This window comes from Lepeophtheirus salmonis, chromosome 5 (assembly GCF_016086655.4).
Source record: "Lepeophtheirus salmonis chromosome 5, UVic_Lsal_1.4, whole genome shotgun sequence".
NCBI lineage: Eukaryota > Metazoa > Arthropoda > Copepoda > Siphonostomatoida > Caligidae > Lepeophtheirus > Lepeophtheirus salmonis.
Window position 1 is genome coordinate 65,714,162 of NC_052135.2, and position 26,120 is coordinate 65,740,281.

The 26,120-nt window shown below is 30.5% G+C and overlaps 4 protein-coding genes across 6 annotated transcripts; 3 read left to right on the forward strand and 1 right to left on the reverse strand.

Moving 5' to 3' along the window:
• Positions 1–321: 321 nt before the first annotated feature.
• LOC121118518 (uncharacterized) lies at positions 322–16,784 on the forward strand. Of its 2 annotated transcripts, none has more exons than XM_040713099.2 (4): positions 322–554; positions 12,195–12,613; positions 15,109–15,410; positions 16,570–16,784. In XM_040713099.2, exons 2-4 carry the CDS (start codon positions 12,382–12,384, stop codon positions 16,720–16,722), a joined length of 687 nt encoding a protein of 228 aa, XP_040569033.1. In that variant the 5' UTR covers positions 322–554; positions 12,195–12,381; the 3' UTR covers positions 16,723–16,784. The 2 variants fall into 2 exon arrangements, with proteins under 2 accessions (XP_040569033.1, XP_040569034.1); XM_040713100.2 differs by lacking the exon at positions 16,570–16,784 and adding an exon at positions 15,471–15,592.
• A 2,119-nt stretch (positions 16,785–18,903) lies between these two features.
• LOC121118377 (galactokinase) lies at positions 18,904–20,915 on the forward strand. The gene is made up of 3 exons (XM_040712946.2): positions 18,904–19,587; positions 19,650–20,116; positions 20,476–20,915. The coding sequence occupies exons 1-3, from the start codon at positions 19,108–19,110 to the stop codon at positions 20,717–20,719; spliced, it is 1,191 nt and encodes a 396-aa protein (XP_040568880.1). The 5' UTR covers positions 18,904–19,107; the 3' UTR covers positions 20,720–20,915.
• An 861-nt stretch (positions 20,916–21,776) lies between these two features.
• LOC121117850 (uncharacterized) lies at positions 21,777–24,276 on the forward strand. The gene is made up of 3 exons (XM_040712364.2): positions 21,777–22,152; positions 22,221–22,913; positions 23,695–24,276. The coding sequence occupies exons 1-3, from the start codon at positions 21,857–21,859 to the stop codon at positions 24,155–24,157; spliced, it is 1,452 nt and encodes a 483-aa protein (XP_040568298.1). The 5' UTR covers positions 21,777–21,856; the 3' UTR covers positions 24,158–24,276.
• Positions 24,194–26,041, reverse strand: LOC121117849 (uncharacterized). 2 transcript variants are annotated; one of them, XM_040712362.2, is made up of 2 exons: positions 25,623–26,041; positions 24,194–25,536 (listed from the first exon to the last, which is right to left on the reverse strand). In XM_040712362.2, the coding sequence occupies exons 1-2, from the start codon at positions 25,924–25,926 to the stop codon at positions 24,269–24,271; spliced, it is 1,572 nt and encodes a 523-aa protein (XP_040568296.1). In that variant the 5' UTR covers positions 25,927–26,041; the 3' UTR covers positions 24,194–24,268. The 2 variants fall into 2 exon arrangements, with proteins under 2 accessions (XP_040568296.1, XP_040568297.1); XM_040712363.2 differs by having other exon boundaries at positions 24,194–25,422; positions 25,623–26,040.
• Between the last annotated feature and the right edge of the window lie 79 nt (positions 26,042–26,120).

The following is a 26,120-nucleotide window of genomic DNA, read 5'->3' on the forward strand; positions in this document are numbered from 1 at the left end:
CCTGTTATCTGTGGTATCATAAAATGTGATATCTTTCATCGGAAAAATATATGACTATAACCACGTATTTCCTCAATCCAACAGGCGCGTTTTGCTACTGTGCTTTAAGGTTTTAGATCGACCTAGTGCATATAGATATACCCTAGGTCACGTCATGAGGGTTCATCCATCTCCTTCTTGGTTAAAGTCATTATGAAGGTACATAGATACTCCGTTATATACATAACTTCATAATATATGTAAGTACGTAACTTGTTCTCGTTTTTCCTTTTCTTCGTGGATAAAAATATGTATAATGCCTGTCTATTCTTCTCCAAACTCAGTCTTTGGTCTCTATTCATTCCACAAATATTAATCATAGCAGAAATAATCATTTGAATATAAGTAAAACGCAAAGATATATTCAACGTGACTACACACCTACATAATATCCAAAGGACGGACTGAAGGATTCCCTCTTGAACGAAATGAACCATGATATCTAAAGAGCTATAATTAATGGTTTTTGAACGTTAATCAAAGAAAGGAAGAAAAATAAATATTTAGTCAAAAAGGTAAGATTACAATTTTTTTTAAATACATATTTGAAACTTATATGTTATATGATATTCATATGGAAACTAAAGAGGCGGGGATTGGGTGTGGTCAAGGACTTTTAAGATAAATTTCTCTTTTTATTTAAACAAGGTTACGGGTTCTTGTTTTATGCATTTCAGCATGCTTTATCCGGGGCAAAGTTATTGCAATAAATGATGTATTACTGCAAATAGTTTGACTTTGAGACTATTGATATTATCATTCCCCTAATGTTCTGTATGGATTATAAGGTTTTATCATTTTCGGAGAAATTGTCGTTGAGCGTGATCCCGTTAGTGATTAATAAATATTCTATCTTTGTCATTATCACTAATACATAATACACGGATTGGTTTTGATAGCTCGTGGGTCCCACATATTTCTTTAAACAAACTTGGTATTTATGAAATGCATAACCCGACGAAATTAAATGAAACTTATATTATGAAATGATTAAATGTAGGATTTCCTGTAAATTTCCTGGTGGTGTAAAACCTTAAAATATCCCGGGATATCGCGAGATAAAGCCTAGCATAGATCTATTGTTAAAGATCCATATTTAAAAGGGTAAAAAATTATGTTTCTGACATCTACTTACCACCACAGATTTATTCCAAATTTGGAGAATTTTTCTTTCATATTATAGATTAGTAAAAGTTGAATTACTTCAATAGTGACGAGATTTAAGTAAAAGTTTAATTTACTCTGTTTTTTTATTACAAAGTTCTCATAGCGGAAAATAAATTAGGTATATCATTTGAACCAATGGACCAATCTAGTATAAACTTAAAGGAAGGCACTTTTGAAATGTTAAATTCAAAGTTATATAGAAAACACGAACGAAACAGTTTTTCTTTTTAAGTTTTAATGTCACGTCTTAAAAACCGTCGGACCTGCTTCCAGAAAGTCACTGGAAACGGAATTGCTAGTCTTGTCCAAGCATCATAAGCTAAAAAAATGTAATTTTTTATCTTAATTAGTTACCAAATTTGACTAATATTAATTTTAGAAAAGGGACAAATAATTTTTCCTAACATTGAATATTTTTAATTCCGAAATTGGGGGAAACTGACCAAAAACGTTGTCTTTTCGACAAATTTGATCAAAATTATAGTCAAGGGAGTAGCTACACCCCCCCTCCCACGTCAACCCATAGTCATGATCCTGTGTGCAGTTGATATTTTTCTTACAAGTATTAAGTATTTTTATGTTTAGATAGGACTGACATTTTTTTTTGAAGTAACATATAAATTTTGACAAATTCTATTTCACATTTATATGGAATTACCAACAAATGAATATATTTTTGATGTTTAATAAATCAAATTTTTCACTATTATTAACCTAGTATTAGGGAAAGGAAATTGAAAAAGCAACCACTTAGTGCAGGTGACGACCTCTTACAAGATTTCCTATTTTATAACAATTCTAAATATGAAATTGGATATGGCTGCTCAGTGTGTTTACTCGCTTAAAACAAGTGGCTGTAAGGCCAGGTTTGGCTATATGTATATTGCATACATCAAATAGGAATCTTTATTGTATCTTTTAACGTTGCTTCCTAAAAGAGACGGAAAATAGGCCAAAAATATATAGGACTCAGCCCCAATTATCTCCAACTATAGGGTTATTCTTCTTTTAATGGTAGAGAATTCTTCACAGCTGACCAAAAACCATGAGTTCTTGATGCTTTGAAGATATTATCTTGTAATATAAGATAGTTATATATATAGAAAAGACTATTATCTTATATGGAAAATAGTAAATCAACACATTTTAACTTATATTTGCTTGAACTATAATTGATTAATCTTGTCAATGATAATTAATATGTGAACATATTTATATTTTTAAGTTTTAGTAATTTATTATATCTGTTTGTAAGTTTAATCTATCTCAATGAAGAAACGTAGCTCAGTGGACAACGCGCACAAGTGAAATTTTTCTCTTTAACTCATCGTGCGTGGGTTCAAAACTCGGTCGTAGAGTTGTATAAATTATGACTTGTCTTTATGTATAAATAAAGAAATAACGTTGTAATCCTGACAATTTTGCAAAAAGTGCAGTTTAGCTATGACAGCAAAATTTAAAATATCCATAGCTATTCTCATAAAATTAAATTTTTTTAGAAAAAATTCAAAAATACGGAGCTGTTTACAAAAAGAGAAATTTTCTGGAAAAAATTTCTAAAATAAAACATTTTTCGGAGAAATTTTAAAAATCTATATCTACTCACAAGAAATTAAATTTTTCGTAAAAATATTTTTTCAAATTTACAGCTATTGACAAAAAATTAAATTTTTTGAAAAAAAAATTCAAAAATCCAAAGCTATTCTCAAAATATTAAATTTTAGAAAACATTTCAAAAATATAGAGGTGTTCACAAAAGATTGATTTTTTTTAAAAAAAGCTTTATAAAATTTTTGAAAAAATATTTCAAAAATTACTTTTTTGGAGAAAAATTTCAAGAATTCTGATTTATTGAGAGACGCTTAAATTTTTGGAAACGAATTTCAAAAATTAATAACTATTCTAAAAAAATTAAAATTTTGCAAAAACTATTTCAAAAATTCACAAAGCTGTTCGCAAAAAATTGAAATTTTTTGAAAAAGTTTCTAAATTTAAATCTTAAATTTAAACTTTTTTGAAAAAATACTCCAAATATTTTTTTTTTTTGACAAAAATTTCAAAAATTCATATGTATTCAGAGATAAATAAATTGTTTGGAATAAAATTTGAAAAATTTAATGAAATCGTAAATAATAAAAAAAGTTTAATATTATATTATCTAGTAAGAAAAAAAAAAATCCTTTTTTTTTTTATTCTGGGGTGGGGGGGGGTATAGCCCTCCAGCCTCCTCTGCTTATATAGCAGAGAGATACAGACTCGAATTACTGTAATATCTATCCTCAATTCTACTTCGTTTCCATGTTTCTGACATGTTATACATAGATATTCCTCCTCAAAAATGAAGTATAATAAAAACATTTTTAGAAAATAAAAAATCTTGTACATGTTTCTGCTACAAAAAGTCTCGCGCTCGTTCTAGGCAGTGTTTACTTCGTCAAGTCTGACGAGACAAAACTGACGAAGACAAAACTCTGACGAAACTCCGACACAGACGAGACGGAGATCGTAGTTCTTATACAAAATGAGTTACGTTATGTTATAAGTACATGCGTTTCAGATAAAATTAAAGTTGGTAATTTGGTATCACCGGATATTTTCTATCGACAGGAGTATTCTTTCTAGAGCTGATGAAGTTAACGCTGTTTCGATGTCATATTTTTTTACAAAGCTCTCTGTGGCTCCTAGAGTAGGACATATACATATAATATAGTTCTATGACTCTTTGCCAAAGGCCACTTGCCGGAAAAAATAATAAATATATTTGATGGTGATTCATTATGCAATACTATGTAATTATGACTCAATATAGGTATGTTTTATCCAATCTAAAAAGATAAAATGTTTGTTTTTATTTGCAACGAATTCTAATCATTAATTAATATCAATCCTTCTAATTTAATTATTATTATTGTCTGGGGTTATTAGGTGTCGTCAAAGAGACATACTTTGCTTTAAAACTATAGATGATAACTACTATATAAATCATTTGTGTTAATCACCGTTTTTTATGATCACACTCACACGTAGTTTCTCAATACATAAGTGTTATCTCCTCAAGAAAGTATGAATAATAATAACAGCTTGAGGAAACAATAATAATATGACTTCCTAAATGATGAGCCAAGGAGTACTTTAGTCTCTAGAGCGCTACCTGCCTTAGCCTTTGCTACACACACTCGATGCTACATAGTTAATATGACTACATTGTTATGTTATTTCTTAGATTCAAAATGACTTTTTTTCATTCAAATATATATTCATACATACAGACAAACTTTGCTTTATCATTGGTTTTGTTACAACGGTTCTAATAGCGGTTAGAGCTAACTGTTGAAGTGTCCTCATAATGAAGTGAATTAAACGTGAATTAATGAACACTTAATTATTGCAATTCATGGTAAATAATGAATCATTTTGTCTATTGGATTTTGAAGAGGATTTGTAAATATTTTGGAATTGGTATAATTTAAGCTTGAATATGGAATCTTGTTAATTATCTTGGATTTTTTTGATTAAAAAAAAAAAATTTTTAGTCGTTTTTTATTTTTAAATTGACTTTTATGCTTATAATAAGAGAAAATCCCTATTGTATGTACATATTAAATTATGATGTTCAACCGTCAACTTTTGCACAAACATGTTCTTTTTTTTACAACCTGAAAATCGACTTAATCCGAACATACATGTAAATTTTTTATTGGACACTTTACTTTCATAAATGGTGCGTGGAACCTGTTGAGTGTAGATTTACATTCAAAGCTGAAAAAATGAACAATGTCAAATAACATGAAGATTAAAGAAATTGCTTTTTCTTGTTCACAGATTGATTTTTCGATTAAATTGATTATTTAGTATATATATTTTAAAGATTTCTCATTGAACTGTGTTTTAATAATAAAGTAAAGATTTATTTTGAAATGATACATTAATATTTATTTTGTTTAGAAAATTATTTACATTTATAAGCTATATTTAATATTTTTTTCATTCTTGAAGCAAAGTCCAATCCTTTGTACCCATGGATTACACAAAAAAAGAGTAAGAACAAAATTAAAATATTTTTCTGCATACTATACATTAGTCGTCATAACATACCCCCCTTTTTTTTTTTTTAAGAGCTGTTTCACGCTTAACATTTATTAAACTTTTAATTTTATAAGAGTTGCCCTGGGATGTGAAATAGGTCATCCGGGCTGAGAACGAATGGAGAATATCAAGGAGAGAGAAATATATAAACACCATCAAAAAATTTAGAGGCGATTAGACTTTTCTTTCAAGTAACGGGAATCCTCTAATGCTGAATTCCTCAATATAAGTCGGGGAAAAAGTAATTTTGTATCTTTTGCTTTATTCCAATGCTTTATAAGAAATGTTACAATCATCTGATTTAAGCCAAGTATACCTTGTTCTATTCCATAACTTGTTGCCAATGATAATTCAACTTTTCGCAGGAGCCAAATTTGTACCCCCAAGTGCGTTGGCTATAAACAGGAACATATTTTAGTCACTTGGTGCCAGATGCATAAAAATTTCACGTCTGAGCTCCCGGAGCGTCATCAAAAATGTGTGCAGCCTGGTGTTGCCTTGATGATACATGATTCCCGTCTTGTTCGAGTTTCTTTTTGTATCCAACCTTCTGCAAATAGGTCAAAACGGTTTTATGATCAATGTTCAGCTCCTGGGCTAACATGACAGTTTTTCTTTGATTTTATCAACATTTTCGACTACATGCCTGCCAATGTGTGGTTCATTATTTATCTCCACTACACTAGAACAAAATTACTCGAACCACTGTTGTGCAATACGAACCGAAATAGTATCGGCTCCGTCTACATCGCAAATTTTCTTGGTCACTTTCGACGTGTTTTCCCCTTTCAGGTAGTGAAAATGTAAAATATGGCGAATTTCTTTCTTTGAGACCTCCAAACTTGATACACGATAATTCATGACTGAACCGGCCAAGCGCAATAATGTCCGTTTACAGTGTACACTCACACATTTGCAACGCTTTATCGTATGATCCGATGTGACCTTAGTTAAAAAAAGGGCAGGAAATACGAAATAAGTTTTTCCCCAACCTAATATATGTAATAGAGGTGGGTGACCTTTTTGGATCATCAGAAATGTTCTATATAGAAGTTTATTTTGTAATTAAAATCTATGAAGAGTGTTTCTATATTTGCTACTTGATTGACTCAGTAAATTGAGGTGGAAGACTTGATAAATATTATATCAAAGAAGAATGCAAATTTAGTCTTAGTTACCATAACAAAGAAACATCCTTGCAGTTAAAATGCTCTCTGTATTTATGAGACATTTTTTTTACAGCAAAGAAGAATCATGTACCGCAAAGTAAGAAGCGGAAAACTTTTGACAAGAAAGATTGTATTACAGATCAAAGAAAAATATCAAAATCTGCATTAAAAATATTTCTTAGTATGTGAAAGATAAGTCTAATATTAATTAATAAAATATTTCTATTCTTTTTTTCAGTCATTTATATTTGTTAGCAATCATCATCTACGATATAATTGACCTAATTTCTCAGAAAGTTTTCAAAATATCCAAATTTCGAAAACATTTGTATGGTTTATTTAGTGCACGTAGCTATGTTTTTTATGACGACGGATGTATTTGTTTATGTTTCATGTTCCATCCCTTGATAGTGTATATTATATTCCATGCTTTTATCCTCTGATGATTTTATTTCTTAGTCTACAAAACCACAAGGGTATTGCTCTTTTTTAAAGCTGTAATAATAATAAAAATTAACATCTGCAATGAATACTACTTGATTCAATGATAAACCCTGATATTTGAATTAATAGATTATTTTATTTTATTTTTTAAAGTCCAATAAGCATACCTTTATTTACAACATATAATATAATCCCTGTACATATCTGACAAGGGTAAAAGAAAAAACAAATATAGGAAAAACGACACTAAAAATCATAGTTTTTGTGATTTTTTTAATACAGACACATAAAAACCGAATTAACGACCATTGTCGGAGAAATTTGTTAAAACTTCCAATTCTTTCTCTCAATCACCCCTTCCAAATTTGTTGAAATTGGTTTCTTGTTTCCAAGAATAAATTATCACCTGCACTTTGCTGATGTTGGCTTCCATCTTAAAATCCCTAGGAAGAATCGGATCCAAGGCCACTACTCTATCAGTTTTTGACGTCGAGACATGTAGATTTTATTTTACACATTCGCACCGCATTACTCGAGAGTATTGTTCGATTTAAAATTATGCCTTCCTGGAAAAGGCAAATATATAATAAAGTTTACATATTAAATTACGATTGAATATGGTTTTGTGAGCTTATATAGAGGCAGCTCAAGATCAATTTAAGGCATTTCAATTCATTTTTTGCGTTTTTTTTTTTTCTTGCAATTTAATCTTTTGTAAGCATATTGATAAATAAAAATGTTGTTTTTATAGGAAATATCTTACTCTTAACGAAATTTTAAATCAACTAAAAAACAAAAACAAAACCTTGAGAGAAAGTATTCTAGTTATTCTATAGTATCCATGTAATAAGAAAGTTGTGGAAAAATAATAGGTCCTATTGCTTAGCCGTTCATAGCTTTACAGATATTCCGTTTCTTAAGGCAAAAGGGTATGATCGAGTTGAAAAAAAATATGTGATCCTAATAGTTCCTGATAACATTTATAAATATAGCAAGAGCATAGGAGGAGTTGATCTCTTTGATCTAATAACAGCTGTCTATGGAGGAGGGTTAGATGATGGAAATGGTGATGGCCTATATTTAACTGGTTAGTAGTGCTTCTACTAAATGAGCTAGTCAATTCATGAAAGCTAGAATAAATGTATGAGTATATCTGCCCTATATATGATTCCTTCCTCGAATTGTACTACAGATCCTCATCAAGTACGGAGTACTAAGACAAAGACGTATCTGTTTTTGAGAGGCCACAATGGCCTCCACCTTCTCAGGTCTAGGCTATAACATGAGTGGAGTATTTTGTAAGGAAAAAAATAGCAAATGGAAAAACAGTTATGCGTGCGCTGTTTCTTCTTTTTTGGTCATTATTTATTCGGTTGTCGAGGTGTTTAGTTCTCCCTCTGGAGTAAGCATCATTGCATATCTTTGGTGTGTTTTTATAAAATGCATAATAAAATAAATATTTTTATAATATTTTCACTGAACTAATGCTACTTTAAATGTTGAAGTTCTCCTCCTTATAGGTGTAATCCATTTTCTCCCTGCCAAGTCATAAAAAGGCAGTTAATATTAACAAGGGTTTTAATTCAGTAGTACCATATTTATCGCTCCTGCCTTCTACTTGCACCCTTTTTTTCTTTACAAAAATTTCAACTCTATTTATAAGACGTAACATCCTTAAGACGTTGGTAAGATTTTTTTGAGTGTTCCAGATCCAATATGAGGCTACATCCACATTGATGAAATAGTTATAACAAATAATAGCAATTATATTACTAGCATGTAATTATATACTTTTCTTGAAATTTTGTCTATTTAAATTGTGTTTATATAAAATTTTTCTAGTTTGAATCGAATCATTTGAAAAAATATATGTTTTAAAATCATATATATTTTCTTAAATTTAAATGCTTCAATTACTGAAGATAGGCTAACTAATTAACCGGATCCTATTTGGGTCTAACTGGTATTTTTGTATTTATAAAAAAATCATTCATTTATATTAATTATAAAAAGATAAACTATATAATCTTTCTTTTTTTGTCCGAAATAATTCTCCCAATATAATTGGATAAAAGTATTAAAAACCAGATTATCATCATCATTGCCTAAAATTAGGAAATTATAATCGCAAAAGGAAAGAGTCATTTATTTTCTCAGAACTAGATATTATGTAAAATGTTGAAAACAATTTTTTTATATACGAACCTTTATTGAATACTTTTTATTGTTATTTCTACATCTTTCCTTTGTGTTGAATCTTTACATGGAATAAATAATCAATAATTAGACCACACAAGAACGGATGTGCTTTAAATGGGGTGAAATCGACATGCAACTTCATATAAAGTATTTTTTTTTTTTTTTTTGAATTATCACTTTTCATTTTGTTTAATATAAAATAAACAGCGTTACTTTTGCAACAATTCAAGTCAAAATCATATTAAACGAGTATTCATTGGCCTTGCCTCTTGATTTAAAATGAGTTGACTAATACGTGTAATCCCATAACAATGACAGATATATTAGGCTCTATGGAGCGTTTTCGCTGACGTTATAAATTGAATTATACTTGAAGATATCGCCATCTTGAGAGCTCATAGTCTTTTATTTTTAGTACATAAGGTTGACAAATTTGCTATAATATTTATTTAACTCTATTAAATTGCTTAAAGATTAGAAAATATTTATTACCTACATTGAATTCTTCTTGATGCAAATTATAAACAGTGATATTTGAATTAAATCAAAGTATTATGTACTGGAAATCCCTATGAAATGTTTAAATTTATATATATATATATATATTTGATGGATTAGGATGAAAAAAGTAGGATAATTAAAGAAAATATCTTATTGTTTACATTTTAATTGTTAATTTTTATCCACAATATGGAAAAAAGATATTATAAATTAACATATTTTTAATACATTTTAGAGTCTGATATAACTAAGAAATAGAGAAATATATTTTTGATAGACAGGATTCAGTTATTTTATTTATTTGTCCCATTTTGACATCCAATCATTCATAAATTCCCTTCATATTAATGAAAGGAGGATTCTCGTTGTTATAAAGCTTGGTTGTTTAAGCACCCAAAATAACGGAATCAACAATGCTGACGTCACATGAAAAATATTCTATAATCTCTTAAATTTAAAATCTATCCTTAAGTCTGAAAATTCCACGGGGTCCAATTTTTAAATCTGATTGTTTGTCCTGTTTCCCCCTTTATAATCATTTTGTGACTTTGTTTAAACCTCTAGCACGACCGTTTTTGGTGTCAGCAGGGGATTGGGCAAAGATAAAGGTGAGGCTTTTTGTCTTTCTTTCCTTTTCATTTAATGAATAAGTATAAAGAAAATGTTTCAGTTTATTTTTAATGTGACTTTTTGTAGAAAGGGTCAAGTTTTCTTATGGTTTAAAAAAAAAAATCATTTAATGACGTTTTGCTAAGGAAGATACTTCGAAACATAAGTTATTTTGGAAAAAATCTTACTATTTGTATTAAAAAAGTCTACATGAAGTAACAATGATTCAACTTAAGAGCCATCTAATGAGTAAAAAATAAAATATATGTATGTAATCCGTACATTCATTTTTGACCATAAAAAAGAAAAGAAGAAGAAAGTACATAAATAAAAAAATAAATATGACTTTACGTAGATCAGATTTAGCAACAAGCGTATCTAGGTAAAGGACACTCATTGAGCCCTCTAGAGACTAAAGTACTCTCAGACTCATCCCTTCTTTTTTTAAATTCTCAAGCTGTTATTATTATGCTTTCATTCTCTAGGAGAGCACATTTAAGTAGCTACGTGTAAGTGTGCCATGAATCACAGAGTGAAACACTGATAATTTTTTGGCGAATATTATATATTATAAAAGCAACGTTTATCTGTTGTTCTACCCTTGATTACATACATACAGTAACATACATCAACATTAATAAAATAAATTTGAACTGTTTGTTTGTCTGTCAAGGGAGGAGTTATTTCTAACAATGAGCGTGTGTATCTTAAGCTCAGCGCGACATATTAAAAGAGAAAGGAAAAGAGTAGTATATATATTTAGGTTAAATCCTAAGTCTATTTAGCCTGTGAGTTTTGTTATTGTTAGGAGGCTCAACCTTGTTGTTTATATTTTCTCAAACTCATCTTTCATTTTTGAGGGATAAAATCTAAATATATCTTCCATGTTAATAAGCAAATCTATATTATTAACGAAAAGTTTTTCTATTTTGATTATTATTGTTCCTGTAATTGGTAAACTTATAGTATATTAGAATTACCATGCCCCAGGAGGAGAAATGACAGAGTATCGAACCTACGCAGATTGAGTTTAAAAGAATAATTTCTCACGAGCTCGTTGTACATTAAGCTACGTTGTTGTTTCTATGTTATGATATTTGTTTGTTCATCGAGCCCTAATAACTAGACATTAAATCATTGGGGAATACAATGAGAAGGCGGAAGCGAGACTTATGGTACTACTGAATTAAGACCTTTATTAGCATTAACTACTTATTACGTGATTTTGAGAGATAAAATGAATTACTGTTATAAAGAGTCGTTTGTTAATATCTCCTCTAAAAGAAGAATTATCGGCTATCTTTGGTGTAAATTGATTTAAAAATCCATAATAAAATAAATATATACCAACACATTTGAATATAATTATGATATTTTCGCTGCACCAATGTTATTTGAAATGTAGAAGGTTCTCTTCTGTATATCAGTAACTCATATTTCTCCCCCCCCCCCAGTCATATAAGAGGCAGCTGCTATTAACAAGGGTCTTCTCCACGCGCTCTTACACTAATCCTATCTCTACATATAATGCACTTTTAATATATAGAAGAAAGAAATAAGGACTATTAATCAACACAAAAACCTCAATTATTACTATTTATGTGTGAGTAAATGATTTTTAAACTCTTCCATATCGGGAGAAACGTTCCAAATTTTTTTTGTTGTTGATGGTCAAATTAGGTTAAGGAATTCAAAAAGCATACAATTAACTATTAAGGACCGACACAATAGGATTGTAAGTCCCTCTATAAAGGTTAATACAACCCTATCAATTATTTATTTTTGTCTTTAAATTATAATTTGAAACCCGTCATCTATTTCCTAACTCTCATTATGTTATTATTAACGTGCTATTTTTGACAAAATATAATGAGTATACTATTTGTAATACTATATGATATATTTTGCAAACCTATTTCTATATTGTGACTTTGTCATAATAGAGAGTTAATCACCCAAATTATTTTTTATTTTTTTTAGGATAAACTACTACCTACACATGATTTCAACTTTCCTTAATCTTAAAGTCAATAGAAGAAGAGTGAACAAGAAATATTAGGACTCATTCTCGAAACAGGAGTGCAAAATAATAATAAAAACAAAAAATAATCCAAAGACATTTGAGGCACTTGTATCATTCAACAATTATTCATGTTAGACTCCAGACATGAATTTTAAATGGGTCCTTCTTTTTGTTTTGATTGAAAGTAGTCTTCAAAGTAAGGATGAAGATGGATTGGAGAAGGCATTGGTCGGAAGGAGCATTCGAAAGAGACAAATCTCATCTACGATTGATCTAGATGAAGTCATGGGATTTCTTCGTACTAGGTCCACTGTTAAATTTATAGCCAATGTAGGAGTAAACCAATTCATCGTTGGAATTGGTTGGTTTTTAAGTGGTGAGATTGATTTAAGTGATGATGTAGCAGGGCCGGTTTTACCTTGAATGGGGCATAGGGCAACGATAAATGTGTTGGCTCTTTTCAATGCACCTTAAATATTAATTTATTTAGTAATGTTTGTTGAATGACTTTTTTTTTAGAAAGAGATGCAATATGAGTGTTGAGTCAGACCTTATTTATTAGGTCTAGTGCAGTCTTAGGACCAGTCCTTAACTGTACGTACTAAAACTGATTAAAAACAGAAGAAATAAAGTTGAGTGCCGTCAGCAAGGACTGAACTTGATAAGTTTTTCTGACTGATGTGCATGACTGAACTGGAAGTGACTGCAGTCTTCTGTCCTAAATAATGACTGATACAAGGCTATGTAATATTATATTTTTAAATGACCTTTTTTAAAAGGTCCATCCCTCTACCGGCCATTTTTGATAAATTGTGTCCGTTTTTATTTAATTTTAGAAAATGATATTCCATATTATTTTTAAAATTAATATAAAAAAGTCAATTATTTTTCTATTTTCATGGATATTTTTGAAAAAAAATGGGATAATATCAAGTGTCCCTCCAAAAACCGGTCCTGAGATTTGTAGAAAATATTTTTTTTTACAGAAAAGAATATGGAATCTTGTTTAAAAAAAAAAATGTGCAAGATTTTTTTTACGTTAAATTGTGGGCATAGAATAATGAACAACTGACACTGAATAATGGTATGAGATGTGGAAATTGTCGATGTCGTCCAAAGGGTTGAATAAAAAAAAGTATATGTTGGTGACTTTCAGGGCTTTACATTAACTTTTTTCATAATCTGTCTTTAAAAAAAAAAAAAAAAGAACATTTTCTATAGTTTGATGTAAATTATGCTTTAGAGGGAGTTCTAATCCATAAAAATGTTGTTATGACAATCATCAATATGCAATTAAATAATTTTATTATTTGTTGAATTAGATGATTGAGATAGCAGCGTTCCTCCGCGCGGGATTGTCCCAGGAGGTCATCAGGGAGCAGACTGGGGCCTCGAGAAAGATGATTTACACTGTCTTCAATACATGGTTTATTCAAAATTTGGCCATTTTAAATAGTAAAATATCAACTTGAAACGATAAATATGAATGAAAACATAATGAAATGTGAAAAATTCAAGCTGAATGCCAAGTTTATATCACAAGAAAATGATGATGTCTACAAAAACAGTACCCTGTAGATTGATTTTTTTATTGAAATATTGAATTACCTAGAGAATTTCTTCAAGAGCAAAGTTGCATATATTTTTCTTACCCTAAAAATGAAAATGACTTTGAAATTAAGGAAAGAGTTTATGTGTTATGACAAATAATGAAAATACTTATATAAATTTAATTTATTACTTCTGAAAATTTTTAGTCTCTATTGAAAGATTGTTAATTTCTGAGGCACTGGTTGAATTAAAATGAAGTAAATGGCTTTCAATTTATTCATAAAATTGGACAATAAACTGATGTAAAACCCTTGGCAGTAGACATGAAAGATGTACAGTTTTATAGCCCAAACTAGCATAGCTAATTGGATTTGTGTGTAAGAAAGGTGTCTCTTATTAAGGTGATCATTTTCAATGTAAGGCCAATACAACTTATTAAAAGGATGGTTAACTGCAATGAGACCAGTCTTTTCTTCTTGTTAAAAATCTCAGATCAAAAACTTTTTCCAATTTTTTTGATTTTCCCCCAAAAATTTAATATTTTTTTTTATGTATAGCTTTAGATTTAAAAAAAAGTAAAAAAAAATAATTTTTTGTCAACAGCAATGGAGTTCTGAAATTTTTCTGTGAACAGCCCTGGATTTTTAATTTTTTTTTCAAAAAGTTTAATATTTTGTGAATAACTGTAAATTTTCGAATTTTTTTAATTTAATATTTGAAATTTCATTTGTGAATATTTTTTCTAAAAAAGTTAAGTTTTTAGTGAATAGCTGTAAAGTTTTCAAATTTTTTTTCGAAAAAATTTTATATTTGAATTATTTTTTTTCAAAAAATTTAATATTAGGAATTTTTTGAGAATAACTTTAGATTTAAGAAAAAAAAAATAATTTTTTGTGAACAGCTGTGGATTTTTAAAAAAAATTTCCACAAAGTTTAATTTTTTGTGAGTAGCTGTAGATTTTTGAGATTTAATTTAATTTAAGAAATCATTTTTGTACTTTTTTCAAAAAAATCTAAAAACCCAGCCCCTGCTATAACATTTTTTGTCATTTTAACCTTATGCCAAATTCAGGGAGGCTGCGCAGTTAGTAATATTTAACGCTCCTAGCTTTAAAAAAAGTGTCGCTAAGAACAAATATTGATCACGTGTTCTTGTTTCGCTATTTGATTTATAGCTTCACAAATAACTAATAAGATCACTGACATATTGTAGGTTACCAACATATAATTGTCTTTTTTCATGCATGCTCAGGAGGATTTCGACAATTTTCACATCTCTATGGATGGTCCTCTTTATAATTTATAAATTATTTATTTTAGGCATAATTTGGTCTGTACTCATCACAATGACTGAAGAGGGCTCAACGCTGAATAACATGTTGGGCATGACAAGTGACATACTCAGCGCCACTCCAGCATCCGTCAATGTTCTTCGATGTCTTACTGCATTTATTTTACTTTCTCTAGGAATCTTGGTCAAAACCCTTCTTACGATTGGATTAGGGGAAACTATTGGGCTTTTTAAGAAGGAGCCCCTAATGGATATGGTTACTTCTTTACTGAAGGACAGGGAATTTGTAATAGGTTCAATAAAAGGAGCTGTTTTCAGCTCTATTTTTCAGGTATAAGCTATTTGAGAAAATAATTCATTATTTAACTATTTTCCTTCTCCAATATCCAAGATTAATTTTTCCATCTCATAAGACTCATTTTTAAAAGCGTAAGTAAGACAAGGAATACTTTATAAATGGATTGCGCATTATATTTTCCTTTTTTTAACCAACTAAAGGCTATATTTTGTATTAGTAGAATAATTATGAAATGAAAAATATAATGTAATAAAATAATTATGTAATTATAGTCATTAGGGAAATTTTTCTAATTATTTTCTAATAACATTAAATATGTAGATCAACCAAAAATATTTTATTAATTCCTTATGGCATTTATTAGACAATTGTTTGAATTCCATTTTCTCTTTCATTTCATCACTATTCTTCTGTTGTATTCCTTGAATTGACTAGAAATAGTTGTAAATTTTATGACCTGACCGGTTAAGAAATAAACCGAAAAATCAACATAGTAACCATGATAATTTAACAATTGCTTCGAAGGGAAACAGCTTAGCTTCCATGACGTTTCATCAGATTAGCTGTCAGCAAGTTTAAGAGAAAGGAGATAAACACAAGTCCACTCCGTATCTTACAAGGAATTACTCTGGTATCGATCCTCAATTCTTCCAACAAAGACGTAGTACACTCATAACGCCCAACAAATCCTCTGTGTTACTCGCTAACACAGATATATAAACTTTATTTTGTTATCACCTGTCGATTTTTCTGCTGCTTTTTCCCTATTAGTGTTCTAAACGTTAATTGGTTGAAATATAATTAGTTTTATTAGGCTGTGAACACTTTTCAACAATTATTCCATAGTTGGGAATAATTGTTTAGCTACCAATTGATTTTGGGCCTTTTTCTGTTTATTTTAGTATGAAAGGTTGCGTGATATTTGAAAGCAGCTTTTGAAAATAAAAGGTGCAACTTCCAAAAGTGTCTAAGCTCAATTTTTTACAACTCTAAATATACCCATTGTAAAATATTTTTCCTAGCCTTATCTTTGGACTTAACAGTAGTGATAGACTATGAGATGGAATTTGTAATTAGAATTGGAGAATTCATTAAATTTTTCTACCAATTAACAAATTTCATGAAATCATGATTATAACAAACATATACTAGCAGGGATTATCTAATTAATCATTCTTTTCGTTTTGTTTAGTTAGTGGTGTTTTCATTAATATATGTCTTCGTGGTGAATAAACCAAATAAGGAACGAAGAAAAAGAAGTTGGTCTCCCTTAGGAAAAGATCAAATTCAAATGGAATATCTTAGAATAGTACAAAATCTACAAAATACATACTTAAAAAAATGACAACGAATGTTTTTATATATATATATTTTTTTTTCTTCTCGAAATACATTTTATATATTTCATTGTCGTAGACAAACCCTAGCTATGCAAAATAATCGAAAAGGTTGAGATGGGGACTCAAAGGAGGCCTTATTAATTTTTCCCAAAATAGAATTCTTTCTTTCAACCATTCGTGAGATTTTCGAACACAATTTTTGGAGCTCCATTTTACTGGAAAAGGATTATTTTTCCATCTGAGGAATGTTCCTAAAGAAAGACAAAAGATTAAATTTTTATTCATATCTCCTTTTTTTCCCCTCGTAACCCAAGACAATGTAAAGCTTTCCAACAATTTCTCAGATCTCTACATTTTTGCCTCGTAATGACCTTTTTAGTTTCTGACAATAACGTATCTTGAGAGGGTTCATCTTCAAGTCATTCCAGACCAATATTTGCATATATGGCTACAAAATTCCGATTTTGGACATCGAACGTTTACAGTTTTAATTGAAGTTTTTCGATGTTCAGCCGTATCCTTGCTGATCTTGGCTTATCATCACAAGTTCCAGTTTTACAAAGCTTCCAGATCGTATATTCAATTGCAATAATGCTAATCAAGCCAATTAGACTCTTGTGAATTTGCGACGTCGTCTTTCTATCAATGTGAAGAGCTTTAAACGCCTTCCTCAATAGATACATGATGACTAAATATAGGAATTTTTTGGTACCCCTTTTTATATATTTTGTTGGAGTTGATCTGGGATTAAGTTTAAGCCAATCAGATTGAAGATTGATAGATTAAGTGCAGAAGAAACTTTTGAATAACCCTGAAGATTGATAGATTAAGTGCAGAAGAAACTTTTGAATAACTCTGAAGATTAATAAATTTATGAGACTCGTAAAAATGTTTACAGTCCCAAACTAATAGGTTTCTTAACTCTTTCTAAACTATATTTATCCCTTCCCTTGATAATTTATTTTTATACCCAAACGAATTAAAACAATTATATATCTTACTTAAGTTGCTCAATAAACATATTTTTATTCAAGTATTACTTTTTTATTTATCATATACCTAATGGTAAAAATATAATATTCAAAGGACAATCATATGTTATGTTGACCTTTAATTATTTGTAAATGAATCATTATTCTTCATCAAAACGTTGAAAAATTTGATATCTATATTAGGAATATAAGTGGAGAAACCGTGATCAAATGGGAGCTACGTCGTTCAGTAGACAACATGCTCGGGAGAAATTATGGTCTTGAACTAAATGTCCTTGGGTTCGATACTCGGTCACACCTAGTCCTGGAGAAGAAAATATACATTATGTATTGGGAGAAGTATTATTTTACCACAAGATGGTGTCATTCTCTGTCACTCTGTTTACAAAATAGTATAAGTTAACAACGCTCATACCCCCAGTAAGAAGGTGGATTATGCGTAGGGAAGAAATTTTCCATACGTTATGAGGGAAAGGAAAAAAGATTAATGGAATCTCCGGTAGGAGTCTGTATAATACAAGGCAACATCTTGCATAGGAAAAAATATATCAGTTGAGACCATGAACCTACTCAAGCAAACAAGCACGTTTCTTCAAATTTGTTTTAAAGCTTATGGAGAGAGTTTCTCAACTGGTGCGCAGGTCTCTTATAATAGATGGGTCGCTATGAGAAGATAAAAAAATATTAATAATCTTATATCCGGTGTTAATGAAGAACTATCGTAATTAACATTTTTAGTAGTTAATCTAAAAAACAAAAGATACAAATAGCAACAAAAACAAAATCAAATTTCATGGACTCATTTGAAATAAAAGGCTTAAAATAAATTGAAATTCAACACAAAAAATATACTTGATCTAACAAGAATCTGTTTTAAGCGTGTTACCGCACTAAGCGACTATATCTAGTTTTCAAATTTAGAATTCTTACAAAATAGTTTAAGAAGTTCACATGTATTGTTGTGTTAGTCCTTATTTATTCGATCCAGTCTTGGCCCGGTCCTTCGGGTTGTAGTACTAGAACTGATTAAAACAAGAGGAAATAATGTTTATTGACGTCATCAAGGACCGATCTTTATAAGTTTTAGGACTGAATTGGACCACACCAAGACTGAACTGAATGGGACTGCAGTCTTCAGTCCTAAAGGACTGACACAACACTAGCCACCTGCACTAAGTGGTCGCTTTTTCAGTTATCCCTTACCTGACTGCTTTATAGAAGATACAAAATACAAGTTTGACTATGGAATGAAATTCATAAATCCATTGATTATTATAAATACTGTTTCACATTATATAAATACGAATACATAGAAGTAGAACAACATACATTTATTGCTCACAGATGTTGTTCAATCACTTACTACTACTCCAACATTATTTGTCTCATCGTCACTAAATGTTGACAAAAATGAATCACGAAGAGATTTTACTGACCAAACTAAAAAGCAAGTATACAGATCTCTTTGGTTCCCTTCCTTCTGTACCAATATTGACTTGTGCACCTGGTAGAGTTAATTTGATTGGTGAGCATGTGGATTACAACGATGGATTCGTTCTACCTATGGCCATATCTTTTAAGACATTCATCTTTGGTGGAGAGAATGCTGATGGGGTCATAAACATTTTTACACTGAATGAAAGCATAGCAAAACCATATTTTCATTGTTTATCTTTTAATACATTTTTAACAGAAGAAAGTCATCATGGAACTTGGATTAAATATTTAAAAGGAGTATTTGCATGCTTTCATACTTCAATTACTACAGGTTTCAATATAGCAATAGTCAGCTCAGTGCCCATGGGTTCAGGTCTCTCATCTTCAGCTGCTCTAGAAGTCGCTTTCTATACATTTTTAGAAAAGCTTACCAATAGTCGGGTAAACATTTATCATGAAATACAGAATTTCAAATGTATGTATAATTATTATTGTTCATTTAGGCTCCAACACTTGTAGATAAAGCCCTTCAATGCCAAAAGGCTGAAAATGTTTATGCTGGAGTACCTTGTGGAAATATGGACCAACTTATTTCTGTTTTGGGTAAAGAGGATTTTGCTATTCTTATTGATTGCAAAAGCTTAGAAATCAAGTACACTCCTTTGAAGAACCCAGAGGTCGTTATTATGATAATCAATTCCCATGTGAAGCATGAGTTGCAAGGAAGTGAATACAGTCAGAGAAGAGCTAGTTGCGAAAAAGTAGCAAGGCTACTACAAGTTAGTTCTCTTAGAGAAGTATGTATGGAAGATTTAGAGAAAATAAGAACCGAGCTTACAGAGGATGAATTTAGAAAAGGACGTCATGTAATAACAGAAATCCAAAGAACCATACTTGCTCACACTGCTCTCGAAAAGGATGATTACGATGGACTTGGACAGCTTTTCTACGAAAGCCACGAGTCTTTAAAGTAATAAGGATTTGAATAAGAATATAAATACAAATAACAATATTGTCAAATCTGGATAAAGAAAACTGCTGTTTTTCACATGAAAATTTGACAATATCCGGATTTTCTTATATCAGCAGTATATAAAAATTACAATTTTTATATACTTATGTAATTAAGTAAATTAGAAACTCCACATTTCGAGGCAACCAGTGTTTGATTAGATCCTGTTTTAGAAATATCATCGAGGTTTTTTTTTTTTGCTTTATATATATATATATATTATATCCGAATTTCTAATATCCAGATTTGACTCTATGTACTTTCCAAAGTACTACTAGAATTAATAAAGTACACATTCTATTTTCATTTGAATTTAGAAATGATTTTGAGGTCTCATGTCATGAGTTGGATTTCCTTGTTGATTCTATAAAGCCGATGGAGGGAGTATATGGATCTCGAATGACTGGAGGAGGTTTTGGGGGATGTACTGTATCCATTATCAAACGATCGCATGCAGAGGAAATACAGAAAGAAATAACTCATAAATATAAACAATTTCATCATAAGGAGATTACTGTGTTCACTTGCAAACCCTCACAAGGTGCAAGAATAATAGAATAATTTAAAAAAAAATCATCTAATAAATGTATGTTTCGAAATAATATGTACCTATTTATTTTTCTATAGTGATAATAGTAAATCAAATATTCTCGAAGCTTGTTTGTGCTATTAATATCCTTCTTCAACAGAAGGAGGATATTAATAATATACCTTATTTGTATAATTAATTAGAATAATAAATGATTTGATTTGCTAATTCTAGATACACATTCCAGGGAACACTGAAAGGAAAATGAAACGCGCTCTTTTTTGTGCTTTACGGGAGTGCAAAATAATTTTATTAAATTAATGTATCAATGAATTATGAAAAAATAACCGAAATGTGCACTCGGATCAGGCATTTTTTAAGTTTTGTCAGACATTTTTGCTGATTTTTTTATATCATAGTCTCCTTGTAACTCTACAGACTTCTCCCAGGCATGTTCCTCTCTGTAACCCGTCCAAATAGTTCTTGGCGTTTTTCTCTGCAAAATAATTGTTCACAACACAGTCTTTGTTTTTGGCTCAATTACTTCGTGTTGGATTGACATAAGCTTAATTGAATTATGAATTAGCTCTATTTTGTTATAAATTGCTAAAAAATTAATATCTGAATTGAATACTAGTTGATGTCAATGATTAACAGTGATATTTGAATTAAATCAAAGTAATGTGTTCTGCAAATCCCTATGAAATATCCAAATTTATACAAAACTTTTTATGGATCGATCATTTATTATAAAGTAGAATAATAGATTATTTCCATTGTAATAGTTAACTTTTATCTACAATATGAATATAAGATTTTATAACATTTGAGAACATATTTTTAATACATTTTAGGGTCAGATATATACTATACAACTGAGCAATAGAGGGATATATTTTTGATAGACAGATAAGATTTTGTCCTTTTATTTGTTGGTCCCATATTGACATCCAATAGTTGACTATTTTCCTTAACATTAATGAAAAACATGAACGCAAAATTCATGGAATAATTTGACATTTCAGAGGTTCCGTTGACTTTTAATTATTATTATTTTTTCCGACATATTTTTTTTTTCCAGCTGAAATTAGAAAAATTATCTCGAGTATTTATTTACTAGTTACTACTGTCACTGATGAAAAGTTTAAAAGCTATCAAAATCCACGAAAATGTCGACAATCAAGATTCCTTCACATGTGAATACAAAAAAAGCACGTGTTCGAAAGTCTGAAAGCTCAGATTGGAATTGGGAGGACGAAATGCTCATGTATGACGTCTCTAACCGAAGTTCGGAGGTGAAGAAACTGCGAAGAGAAAAGGAGGAAAAATCCCTCAAGACCAAGGAGGAAGAAGATGAAGTTAAACGGATTGCCAAAGAGAAAGAGACGGAACTTTTATATATGAGGGAAGAGAGGAAGCTCTTTCTTGGAGGTTTAGCTCCAGAGACTATTGAAAAAGATTTGAGGTTAGATGCTTCAAATTCATGTTTTTTTCTTGTATCTAATGGAAATAATCTTTTTCATCTTCATACAGAAAACATTTTTCACAATTTGGGCAACTAGTGGACGTACAAGTAATGCGCGATAGGGAACAAGGTGGAATATCCCGTGGATTTGGTTTTGTTACATTTGCTTGTTCATTTATGGCGGAAACTGCTTTGGAACAAAAGGAACATATACTAAATGGTAAAAAGATTGAACCAAAGTATGCAACGCCGGACATACCACGTTACAAAAGGACTATTCCCGAATTGGAAGCCCAAATGGATGAAGAATGCAAAAATAAACGAAGCATATTTGTGGGGGCTTTGAAAGACACTATTGGAGAAGAAGACCTCGTTAGATACTTTTCTGGTTTTGGAAAAGTGATTCGTGCTGTTAAAATTTACGATAAAGAAACTGGGAATAAGAAAACATTTGGCTTTGTAGATTTTGCCGATTTTGGTATTGTTCGTAAAGTTATGAATGTTACAAAGCATTATATTCAAGGAAAGCGTATTCGAGTTGAGTTGTCCCGACCCCGTATTGAATTTAGTCATCAAACAAAAACAGTTTTCGTCGGTGGCTTAGAAGATGGTATCGATGACCCTGAATTGTATAAATATTTTAGTGAGTTCGGATTCGTAACAAGAGCTTTAAGGATACCGAACAAGGACGAACCTAAAAGAAAGTTTGGATTTGTTGACTTTGATGACTATGATGCTGTTGACATTGTAGTAAGTCAAAGGTAAGTTAATATGAACTAATACGTGGCGTGTACAAGTTGTAGCTTTTATTGAATTTCGATTACAGAAAAGTTGTCATGTGGTAAGCAAATAAACTATGCAGAATTTCATTTTCCTACGATGTCATCTTCATGTGGCACTTTTAATTTAAATTTTGAAAGGAGTCCAAATTTTAGAAAAAACCTTTTGTGCCACTTTTTATACTTTAAAAAAATGTCTACAAAATTATTTTATTTAAATAACTAAAAATGTCTTCGAATATCTATATTCACTAAGTAGATATTTTTGCTTTTTTTTCATAATTTGATCAAGATATGCCACCTAAAGATGACCTTATAGGACAATGTAATTTTGAATAGGTAATTTCCATACCATATGACAACTTTACCGTACATGAAATTGTAAAAAAGGGAAAATCAAACTGCTTTATCGTACAAGTTGCAATCGAAAAATGAGATGAACAATTTAGAGTATATATTAATTAGATAGTGATTGACTTTTTTTTGAAAATTACTAATCGTTAAGCTCACTGCGGCAAATGATAAAGATTACAAGTCCACAGTTATATAAAATATTAATAAATAATAACCGAGTAATTTTAATAGATACAAATGAAATGATAGCATCAATTCGTAATTAAAATGACTGATTTCCTAATTAAATAAGGGATTATGAGACGTACTAATTGTAACTTGCACACAATATGTATATATTATAAAAGATTTGAAACGTATATTTGATGATCAATTTTCTATATCCATCCATATCATTTGATGATTTCAGAGAGCATTTCATAGACGGACACAGACTTCGCGTGGAATTAGCATTACCTCTCATAAATGATTCTCTATATGAAAAAGATGTTGTAGTGCCTGGTGAGACATGGATGGAGAAAGTACAGCGTAAGCTTCAATTTGCAATCCCTGATCAGGGAACTTGGGGTACAACTATGAACAATTACGAAATTTTTGTAAAAGGAGGACCAGATGTGAAAACTGTACGGTTTAAAATTCCAAGAGGAATGCTGGAATATGTTGTTGGTATGGCTGGCAAAGTTATAGAAGAAATTGCTAATGATACAAATACTCGTGTTGTCGTTAAAAAACCTTCAGTTGGGGCAAAAAATGTTATTTTTACGGTTACGGGGAAATCCAAAGACGTTATGAGCGCACAATACATCTTTCAACAAATAGTAAAATCAAACATACACAAATTGAATACAGTCAGACCAATAACTAATAGCTAGCTGCTATAATTATACTTTTTGTATACTATTACTATATGTTCCTGATTCCAATAATATTATTATCTGTCCAGTATATCAAATAAAAATTAATGACAAAAAACACAACGAAAATTAAGGATTTAATTTCACATTTGTATGTAATGGCTTAGCAGCTTTAAATCTACGAGATAACCCAACACGTATACCCAAACTTGGCGATGGCTTTTGCTCTGAGTTGTTGGATGCATTGCCGCTCTTACCAATCATAGCAGGTGGTGTCCACTTTGGAATTGTTTTCATTGTATTGAGGCGCGATGCAGATTTAGGAGTTGATATAACAGGAGTCATTCTATTAGTAGTCGGATTAGATTTAGAGGATGAAGGTGTGGGGTTAGCAGGGCTCGAATTCACAGATATAGTTGGTGGTGTCTTCGGAGGGTCATTTCGTAATTTAACTTTAGGAGGAACACTAGATAATGGTTTAGAAATAGGATTAACAGGAGTCCGATTCGAAGTAGAGTTCCTTGAACCACTCTCTCGTTTTGAAGATGATTTAATCACTTTTACATTAGAATTGCAATCCGATTCCGAAGTAGAGTTTTTTGAATCACTTTCTCGAGTAGAGGATGATTTAATCGTTTTTGTACTAGAATTAGTTGAATTTACAGGAGCAAGATCTGTATTAGAGTTTTTTGAATCACTCTGTCGAGTGGAGGATGATATAATCGTTTTTGCATTATTACAATTGGCAGTAGTCATATCCGAAGTAGAATTTTTTGTATCATTCTCTTGAGTGGAAGATGATTTAATTGATTTTGTATTACAATCATCTTTAGTCTTTTTCTTCCTTTTTGATTCTTTAGGTGACTTTTTGGAGTCCTTTTTCTTACTTTTCTTTGAACTTTTTTTCGATTTTTTTTCAGGCGAATATTCTTCCTCAGATTCTGGTTTATTTGTTGGGATATCTTCAGAATAAAAGTCATCATCTAAATACTTATTCTTCAGCTTTTTAGAGGAGGAATCCTTTCCTTTATTCGGAGAATTATTTTGAAGAGGGACAACTTGATCCCTTTTCCTTTTATTGGATTCAGGTTTTTCAGAAGCCTTTTTGGTTTGATCGGATTCTAATGCAACTGGGGTATGAGATGTCTTGCTTTTTTCCTTTTCTTTGTAAGCCTTAAGACTCACTGGTCCTTCAGGAAAATCATCATCGCTATCGTCATCCAGGATAATTGGCTTTTTCTTTGAAGAACGAGATATTTTTATTTTATTTTCTTTATTCGAAACTGAAACGGTAAAATGATCATGATTTGTATTAGAGCCCGAGTCTTCTCTCGACCTTTTTGGACATGAATCACTAGGAGAATGAGTTACAATGTCCAAAACTTGGAGAGGAGCCCCTGTAAACATGTTTATGCATATATTATTAAGTCATGGAAATAATAGACAATTAATGATAAAACAATAAATTTAAACTTTTCAGAACCTTGATGCGATAAAGGAATCGTGGAATTCATTGTGCCAAATTCAGAGGTTCGACTAATCTCCATGACTTCCTCCAATTGACGTTGAAAAACTTTTTCTTCCAATGAAAGTCGGGATCTCTTAGACGAACTCTTTGCATGATCTTCAAATGGATTTCCTTCCTCCGCGTCAAGAAGAGAATCATTGCTACTGATTTGAGTAGAGGTAAGGGGATAATTAATATTAGTAGTCGTCTTCTTCTTGGATGATAGTTTGGAAGATGTCCCAGATTTCTCTGGGCTCAAAAAGTCAAACTCTTTCAACATCCCGCGTAAAAATCGGATCTTTTATTTATTATTCTTACGTCATTTGCTTGAAATATGAGGAACGTCGGCCATATACGTTCTACTAATAAAACACCAATTGGCTATAAAATAGTTGCTCATTCCTAGATATTATATTATTTATGTAATTAAGTACACTTTAAATGATTTTAATTAGAAGCTGATGATTTGTATTT

Bases quoted from the DNA above. Each gene is read 5' to 3' on its own strand.
- LOC121117849 (XM_040712362.2), bottom strand. From the start codon at position 25,926: ATGTTGAAAGAGTTTGACTTTTTGAGCCCAGAGAAATCTGGGACATCT. The intron at 25,537-25,622 runs GTTCTGAAAAGT...ACATGTTTACAG, and splicing joins GATTCCTTTATCGCATCAAG to GGGCTCCTCTCCAAGTTTTG.
- LOC121118377 (XM_040712946.2), top strand. From the start codon at position 19,108: ATGTTGACAAAAATGAATCACGAAGAGATTTTACTGACCAAACTAAAA. The intron at 19,588-19,649 runs GTAAACATTTAT...TTGTTCATTTAG, and splicing joins AAAAGCTTACCAATAGTCGG to GCTCCAACACTTGTAGATAA. The intron at 20,117-20,475 runs GTAATAAGGATT...ATTTGAATTTAG, and splicing joins GAAAGCCACGAGTCTTTAAA to AAATGATTTTGAGGTCTCAT.
- LOC121118518 (XM_040713099.2), top strand. From the start codon at position 12,382: ATGAATTTTAAATGGGTCCTTCTTTTTGTTTTGATTGAAAGTAGTCTT. The intron at 12,614-15,108 runs GTGAGATTGATT...TATTTATTTTAG, and splicing joins AATTGGTTGGTTTTTAAGTG to GCATAATTTGGTCTGTACTC. The intron at 15,411-16,569 runs GTATAAGCTATT...CGTTTTGTTTAG, and splicing joins TTTTCAGCTCTATTTTTCAG to TTAGTGGTGTTTTCATTAAT.
- LOC121117850 (XM_040712364.2), top strand. From the start codon at position 21,857: ATGTCGACAATCAAGATTCCTTCACATGTGAATACAAAAAAAGCACGT. The intron at 22,153-22,220 runs GTTAGATGCTTC...ATCTTCATACAG, and splicing joins ACTATTGAAAAAGATTTGAG to AAAACATTTTTCACAATTTG. The intron at 22,914-23,694 runs GTAAGTTAATAT...TGATGATTTCAG, and splicing joins GACATTGTAGTAAGTCAAAG to AGAGCATTTCATAGACGGAC.